This window comes from Austrofundulus limnaeus, unplaced genomic scaffold, assembly GCF_001266775.1.
Source record: "Austrofundulus limnaeus strain Quisiro unplaced genomic scaffold, Austrofundulus_limnaeus-1.0 Scaffold217, whole genome shotgun sequence".
Taxonomy (NCBI): Eukaryota; Metazoa; Chordata; class Actinopteri; order Cyprinodontiformes; family Rivulidae; genus Austrofundulus; species Austrofundulus limnaeus.
Window position 1 is genome coordinate 162,025 of NW_013952619.1, and position 9,337 is coordinate 171,361.

A 9,337-nucleotide genomic window follows, 5' to 3' on the forward strand; every position below is an offset into this window, starting at 1 on the left:
CACACACACACACACACACACACACACACACACACACACACACACACACACACACACAGCCTATCAGAGCTGCTGTTGGACAAAACACACAACTGAACAATCCCAGAATGCACTTACTCAGTGGCCATGTTGCCTGCAGGATCCTGACGCTTTCTGTATGAAAAATAAAACCTCGTTAAAATGTTTGATTTTAGTTTTGTATTCATTACTACCAATGTAAAGTTTTACAACGGCTGAGCCTCACAGGTAACAGCTCTTCTTTCCAATATGTCCTTGATTAAATATGTTATAACATCATTTATAAATGCCATTTAATTCCCATGCAGGCATTTGTCACAACAACAAATTAAAGTTAACATGTTCAAAAAGAGCAAGTGAAGCGTAATGTTTTTATTAAAGATCAATATTCAACAAAGTTATGCGTTGACTTCCTGTTTCAGCTAACTCATATTTAGCACAGTGTTTATAATGATGTCATTGATACAGATACACATGCACACTTCTATACTGTAAGAACATGTTCATTCATAGACAAACAACACATACACAATATACCTTTAACTATGTCCTCCATGCATCATTCATAAAAGACCTCATCGTGCTGTGAAAATGTAACTAACATTTACTTTAAGTAAATTTTTAATGATTTGCTTTATTGAAAAATAAAGCAAAAATGAAGCATCTCACAATACTTTGTAGAGGATGACAATGAAATTTATGATCAGAATGACATTGTAAATAGATTTAATAATTATTTTGTGAATGTTGGCCCAAGTCTTGCAGTTAAAATACTAAAAGTTGATTATAATGTAAGTCGTACAATAATGAGTTGTACCAACAGTATTTTTCTTAAGGAAACTGACAAAGAAAAAACAATGAATATTGTAACAAATCTTGCAAACAAAAGATCAAAAGACTGGTTGGATATGGATATGAAGTTTATGAAGGAAATAATGGGTTATGTCATTGAACCGTTTACATACAGTAATAACTCAACATCAATGGCTCTCATGGACCTAATTGAACAAATAACTGCTGCTGATCAGAAACAATACTGTGTCAGTGTTTTTGTTGATTTAAAAAAACATTTGATACCATTGACCACAGTATCCTTCTGGAGAAATTAAACAAATAAGACATAAGAGGTCCAGAACTATAGTGGGCATCAAGTTATTTAACCAATAGGAAACAGTTTGTACAAATTAATGGCATAAGGTCTGAACTTTACAATATTGTGTGTGGGGTTCCACAAGATTCTGTAATGGGACCAAAGTTGTTTCTTCTACGAATTAACGACTTGGTAAATGTGTCAGGGTTGTTTAGATGTGTTTTATTTGCAGATGACACTACATTTTTTTGCTTGGGTAAAAACATAGAACAGATGTTGGAAATGATGGAAATAGAAATTTTAAAAATACAAAATTGGTTTAATCATAATAAGTTATCATTAAATTTGGATAAAACAAATTACATAATATTTAGTAATAGAAAGAAAACAATTGATGTTCCATTTAGAGTAGAAGGTGTTGAGATCTGTAGAGCCAATGAGGTGAAGTTTTTGGGTGTCATCATTGATGAAAAATTGACATGGAAACCTCATAAATTACTTGAGAACAAAAATGGCAAAAATCTATTGCAGTACTGTATAAAGTGAAGGAGTTAGTTAATGACAAAGCACTATTTATCCTATATAATGCAATATCGTTCCACATTTGATATATTGTGTTGAAGTCTGGGAAAATGCATGTAAAACAATTACCAATCCTATTTTTATTTTACAAAAAAGAGCCATAAGAATTATCACAAGAAAGCATTATTATCATCCTTCTAATATATTGTTTCATCAATTAAAATTATTAAAATGTCATGAGTTGGTTGAATATCATGTTCTGCAGGTTATGTTTAAAGCTCATAAAAATGTGTTACCTTCAACTATCCAATCAAATTTTGTTAAAAGGGAAAGCTGCTTGTAGCGGAAACGTGAATATCTTCTCAAGAGACAGTCCTGTTAACTCCACCTTTTTTATCCTGCCTGCAACATCTCAAAGTTTGAATAATGACTACTATTAACTCATCTGATACTTCACCCTTAGGCCTTAGAACAAAGACTAGACTTCCTGTCGCCAGTTAATTTGTTTATCACCTCTTTCAGAATAAGACTGGAATAAACATTGCTTAACATCAAAGGGCCCCTGGTGTTAAACCAAGACAAGACAAAACATCAAAAGACTCCCATCAGATTTATCTGTGGGTCAGCGATGCCACCCTGTGGACATTTTATCAACTAACCCTGAAATTATTTTATTTTTCACTCATGTTTTCCATTTATAACTATAAAGAGCATCTGTGAAGTGTCAAAATAATACCTTGGTACTCTGATTTAATTACTGTAATAATCATGACATTGTTTAAGCAATGATCTGGTTTTGATTAACTATCACTCTGTCCTTCTGTTACATGTCTGGATGGTGTCATGTGACCACCGCAGAAAGTCTTAACCAATGAGAAGTTCCGTTGTGAACAGGGAGTATTTCATTGTTCTGCCATGTAGTGAGTTCTGAAGAAGCGTTTGAGGAGAAAGCAGTAGTTTTTTTTAGCTCCAGCTTCCCCTATCTCGGGGCGAGGCCATTCATTTCCACTTTTTACCTTTTTTATATAGTTTAAATCTTAAGGTGCTTTCAGGAAGGAGATTTACATTGATTGAAAACGATGAGGCTGATTTAATTCAAGTCGGACGACCATCAGTGTACTCGCAAGGAACGCAGCCACGGTGCTGGACAACATCTCCAGTGAATGTAGCCGGCAAACCAGATGACCAGGGAACTTCTACACAACACAGCTAAGACTCGTTTGGACTTCACGTGCCACCCAATTAGCATAGAAGTATCCATTCTGGCGTCTACAACTTTGCCGGTAGGAAACATCTTGCTCAATTAATCTGATGGTGTGTTCCAAGTTTTTAAATCAGATCAGAGTATAATCAATGTTCATTCTTCTTCCCTTGAGCTCCCTCTAGCGGTAGGCTTAGGAATAGCGAGTAGTGTCCCACTGAAATATGTGTAGAAAGTCATTCACATGATAATCATGCCAGATTAATTACATCACTTCTTGATCAAGTTTACGAAACTGATTATGTGTTTTTGTCTGAGAAATGATTTGTAATGCATATATTTCCCTCTGAACCTCATTTTAAATAAAACACAGATGAATTTCTAAACGTGAGTTGTCTTCGCCTGTATTTCCTTGTCTCACGCCGTCGTTAAACTGGAAGAATAAACGCCTTCATATTTAGAGATTGAATATTAAAAAAGTTTTTCAGAAGTTTTACTAAAAAAACTTTAGTGGTGCCTCGAGGAACAGATAATTTGCATATTTAAATAATTCACAAATTATCCGTTTTAGAATTCTAACGTTTAATACCCCTACATGCTGTAATTTGAAGGGATTACAAATGTTTGTTAAAACAAAAATCCGAACAAATTTGAAGGACAGATGCACTTCAGTAAAAGGTATAAGACTATGGAATAATCTGGAAAATGATTATAAAAGCATTGGAACAATTAATTCCTTTAAAAAATGATCAAAGCAATTTTTAAAGAAATATGAAATTGTTTAATTTGTATTTGTATGAGTTACTGTTTGAAGAGTTGAATTTTTTTGTTTTCTTTTATGATTTGTTTTATTATTGTTTGAAATTAATATATATTTTTGTAAATAGGAGTAGATATAAGATTTTTTTCCTCCTACTGCTGCCTTTCATTTTATTTTATTTGTATTGTTTTGTTTTATGTAATGTGTTTTGTTTTATTTATTAAAATGAAATAAATAAATAATGATTTCCTTTATACTTTTATTTGAGTAGATTTTTACACAGGTACTTTACTTGTACTTGAATAAAATGTCAACTGCATAACTGTGTATGCTATTTTAGTACTTTTTTCCACCTCTGTCCAAATCTACCATAAAGAGAAGACTGCATGAAAGTCAATATAAAAGTTTCACTGAGCACTGCAAGCCATGAATAAGCCTCAAGAATACAAAGGCTAGATTAGACTTTGCTTAAAAATATGCAAAAAAAACAGCAGAGTTCTGGAAGAACATTCTTTGGACAGATGAAACCAAGCTCATCCTCTACCAGAATGATGGAAAGAGGAAAGTCTGGTGAAGTCTGGTGATCCAAAGCACCATATCATCTGTAAAACACAGCAGAGCAGTGTCCTGATGCATCTCAGTAATCCAGGTAAAAATCAAAAAGAAAAAAAATTGTATAGGTCTTCTGGACGGGTTCTTCTCTAATGAAACGTTTCGTCTCTTCTCCAAGAGACTTCTTCAGTCTGAGAGTTTCAGGCAAAATTCAGGCTTTTAAGCCCTGCCTCCATGTGACTGATACTCACATCACATGGCTATCGATGACACCTGATTAACACTTATTGTTAACAGGGGGTGGAGTGATACTGGCAATGGCCGCGCTGTAGGAGGGGGACAACTGAGCAGCAGAGCAGTGTGATGCTTGGGCATGCATGGCTGCCAGTGGCACTGGGTCACTAGTGTTTACTGATGATGTGACACAGGACAGAAGCAGCCCAATGAATTCTGAGGTATTCAGAGCCAAACTGTGTGCTCAGATCAGCCAAATGCAGCCAAACTGATTGGTTGTTGTTTCATACTACAGATGGACAATGACCCAAAATATAAAGCCAAAGCAACCCAGTAGTTTAATAAAGCAAAGAAGTGGAATATTCTTGAATGACCAAGTCAGTCACCTGATCTCAACCCAGTTGAGCATTTCACTTGTTAAAGACTAAACTTCAGACAGAAAGGCCCACAAACAGACAGCAACTGAAAACTGCTGCAGTGAAGACCTGGCAGAGCATTAAAAAGGAGGAAACAGAGTCTGGTGACGTCCATGAGTTTAAGACCTCAGGCAGTCATTGCCAGTAAAGGGTTTTCAACCAAGAACTAGAAATTAACATTTTATTTACAATTATTTCATTTTTCCAATTACTTTTGAGTCCCTGAAATGAAGGGATTGTGTTTTGAAGATTCTTTAGTTCCTCACAATTTTATGATATCACTTTCTTCAACCCACTGAATTAAAGCTGAAAGTCTGAACTTCAACTGCATCTTTTTGTGGTAATGTACTGAACCAAAATTATGAAAATGTTCTCTGTCCAAATCAACAGGGACCAAAATGTATGTTTAATCCTGAATCCATTCTGCCGTTTGACTTTGCAAACAGAAATAAACAAGTTTTAGTGTTTGAATGATTAAAAGTTTGAAGTTTCTTTCCTCTTTAATTTATATATTTTTTTCTCTACAGAAATAAAGTAGCATTTTATGTGTTGCCATGCAGGGAGTAGGTTATGTTTTCCTTTGTGCAGTATTTGTGAGTTCAAAAATCAACCATGTAAGGGAATTTTAATCATCTTGGTTGCAATGTTAACCTGTATCAGCAGCTTTATGAATTATCCCCATTGTTCTTTTCTGCAATGATGTTGAAAAAGATAATGAGATTTTAATGTTGCCCCAAACATCTACACAATAACTATAGATATGGTTGTTTCAACACACAGTGTGTTCAATATGTGGAGTTTTCCTGAAGAGAGAAAAATTGTGGCCCAGAAAACTAATTCTCATGTTAACAAGGGAATATGATAAGATGCATCTATTAGTGAAGCACCAAATCTGACTAAATTCATTAGAAAATGCCATCATGAGCATCACATATCCATCGCCTCTCTCTCTCTCTCTGGGTGAAAGATGATCGTCCATATCCCTAAAACTAGTCTTTCTTACCAGGAGTCGCCATGGACAAGGCCACTTCCTGGACCAGTGAGTCCTGCTTTCTCTGCTCCTTGACACAACATACACCACCGTAAAGACTTTAATCACCTGGCCAGCAGAAACACTTGGTCAGGTGGGACTGTTTCTCACACACAGATTTGGTTTTCTTCAACATCAGGACCTGGCTGTTCACACTGCTGTTCCAGACCAGTGCTTCCCACTTCAAAGTCAGGTCCTCGAGGGCTGCTATCCTGCATGCTTCCCTTGTTTCTCTGCTCCAACACACCTGATTCAATGACTCAATCACCGCTTTGAATTCTGTAGAAGTCTGTTAATCATTCATTATTAAAGCAGGTGCGTTGGAGCAGGGAAACAAGAAAACATGCTGGATAGTGGCCATCGAGGACCACAATTCAGCACCTGTGTTTTAGATGTTTCGCTGCTTTGAAACATCTGATTTTCTTTTGAGGAATCTGAAAACCTGCTGAAGAGCAGGGAAACAATTAACACTTGCAGGATAGTGGGCCTCAAGGAGCAGGGTTAGAAACCACTGTTCTAGACTTCACCTTTTGTTTTCAGCACTGACCTTAGAAGAGGGACTAAAGGAGCAAAGACAAGTTACAGGGAGAAACAAAAAGGCACTTACACTATCTCAGCAAACAAGGACATCCAGCTGCTTACAAAAAGCAAGCAGACTCACTATAACTTTAGATATTCAGGTGTTTTACTGGCAGAGAAGCTGGGTAGCTCAACAAGTCTAATCCCACCCACATCACTGACCCTCACCCCGCTGATTGTTCTTTATCACCATTTCCAAGAGAAAAGAAGGAGGGCACATCCAGATGAAATATGCTGTTTACATACAGTACTCCAAAGGTGTCGAAGTAAACAACAATAACACTGAATCATGCCACACCTTCCCACAGAAAAACAAAACAGGAAAACCAACTATAATAATATAATTTGCCAACAGAAAACACTAAATGGAACAATTAAAACAAGGAAGAACACTGAAGGGATCGAATGTCTACCTGAATGAATGTCTACCGAATGTCTACCTGAACTGAAAGGAACTCCTGAGGAGGCCAAGGTGGTGGTCATTCGAACCATCTGGAAAAATACTGAAGCAGACCAAATATGACAAGGATTGATAAGATTGAATAACATAAACTTTGACTAAATATGGACACTCATGAAGACTTAGAGACTAAAATATATGATATTGACACTGTGATTGATACAGATCTTTTCCCAACTAACAAAGACTGAATATTATAATGAGGAGCAATTCAACAATATCAATATGGTACTGTAAATGGAGGTTTCTCTAGTATTTATTTTCATAGTAGAAATATTAACTCAAATTTAACATCAATAACTCTTATTTAAAACAGTTAAACAGCTCTGAAACCTGGCTCAATGATGAAAATATAACTGACCATCATATGGAAGGTTATGAACTATATTATAAGAACAGAAGTAATTAAAGAGGTGGGGTTGTTGTGCTATTTGTTAATACTAATCTAAAAACCAAATCAGGGAAAAAATGTCAATAGCTGTTGATGGTGTAAAGGAAATAATCACTGTTGAGATATTAAATGAAAACTCTAAAAATGCAACAAGTAGTTTGTCTACAGATCACCAGGTTGAAGTATAGACTTACAGTATTTACTGATAAAATCGTGGAGCTCTTTGAAAATAGTTGCAATAAAACAGTTTTTCTATGTGGGGATTTTAATACTGACCTGGGAAATCAAACAGACTCATTTAATAACATTACATTCATTAATACAATGTATAGCTTGAGCCTTTATCCTTTGGTAGTTAAACTGACCAGATTTACAATGCACAGTGCAACAGTGATTGACAACATTTTTACAAATATGAGAAATGAGGAGGTGTTGAGTGGATATTGTTAATAGATATAAGTGATCATATGCCAGTGTTTACTATTTGTAAAAAAATGGGAAATGAACATAATGACCATTGTTGTGATGTATCTACAGAGACATTTATAAGAAATAGATCGGTCGAGGCTATAAGTGCCTTAAGAGAAGACCTTAAGAAACAAAAATGGGACGAAGTGTATAAGGATGATATTAATATTGCCTATGATTCGTTTATGAAAATATTGGTTGGATTATATGATAAGAACTGTAATCTAATTAAATTAGGAAATATCAGGAAAAATACTGTAAACAAACCTTGGATGACAAATGGGATAACAACTGCTTGCAAGAAAAAAAATTATACAGAATATTTTTGAAATTAAGACTCAGAAGAGATATAAAAATACAAGAATAAGTTGACATGGATTATAAGAAAACAGAAAAAAAGCAATATTTTAGTAATTTGTTAGATAAAAAGAAAGACAATACAAAGGATATACGGGGAATAATTAACAAAGTTGTAAAGAAGGATAAATTTAAACTACAAATTCCATATCATTTCATGAAGGACAATGAAGATATTTATGACAAAGATACTACAGTAAATGATTTCAACATTTTTTTTGTAAAAATCGGTCCTAATTTGGCTCAACAAATACTGAAAGTTAATTACGACTATAGTACTGGCCAAGAAATAACCGTCAACAATATTTTTCTTCATGGAGTGGAGAAGAGTGAAATTCTGCAAGTTGTACAACAGTGTCAAAATAAGGCCAGCTAAGTTGACATGAATATGGTATTTATAAAAATATTATAGATTTCATTATTGATTCATTTACAAATATATGTAACTCATCATTTTCAAAAGGGATTTTTCCCGATAGCATGAAAGTCGCAAAAATTGTGCCAATTCATAAAGGTGGGAACAGACATGAGTAAAATAACTACAGACCGATATATCACTTCTTCCACAATTCTCAAAAATTCTGGAGAAATTATTTGCCTCAAGATTGGACAAATTTATAAACAGATACAGTATATTATATAACTGTCAACATGGATTTCACTCTAATCATTCAACTGCAACAGCAGAAGAAATTTGGCAGAAGAAATTTCAACTGTAATAGACAAAAAGCAATACCTACTGCGTGTGTTTGTAGACTTACAAAAAGCCTTTGATGCACTAAATCATTCTATATTATTAGTAAAATTACACAAATATGACATCAGAGGAGTAGCACATGAATGGATTACAAGTTACCTAAAAATAGAAGACAGTTTGTGGAAATTGTTGGTAGAAAGTCTGCTGTGAAGAATATTAGTTGTGGGGTACCACAGGGCTCAGTCCTTGGACCGATACTCTTTCTTCTGTATATTAACGACATTACTGTAGGATCTCTAAATTGCTTAAGTCAATTTTTTTCACAGATGATACATTTTTTTATTTTGGAGAAAATATCAAAAAGGTGTTAAAGTTGGTTGAAATTGAATTTATAAAAACGAAACAATGGTTTAATAGTAATTTTATTTCATTTTTTTATTTAACCTTTATTTAACCAGGCAAAACATTAAGAAGAACGTCTTATTTACAGTGTCAGCCTGGCGGGTACCAGAGACACCCATAAGGAAAAGGTGAAACAACAACAACAACAACAACAACAACA

General features: G+C 34.6%; 1 protein-coding gene across 2 annotated transcripts in view; it reads right to left on the bottom strand.

Moving 5' to 3' along the window:
• Positions 1-9,337, bottom strand: part of LOC106525201 (troponin I, fast skeletal muscle) — a 25,254-nt gene that overhangs the window by 12,360 nt on the left and 3,557 nt on the right. For both annotated transcript variants that reach the window (XM_014019351.1, XM_014019352.1), the window contains exon 2: positions 118-153. In XM_014019351.1, the coding sequence (XP_013874805.1) occupies positions 118-128 (11 nt within the window). In that variant the 5' untranslated portion in view covers positions 129-153. The remainder of the gene's footprint in view (positions 1-117; positions 154-9,337) is intronic.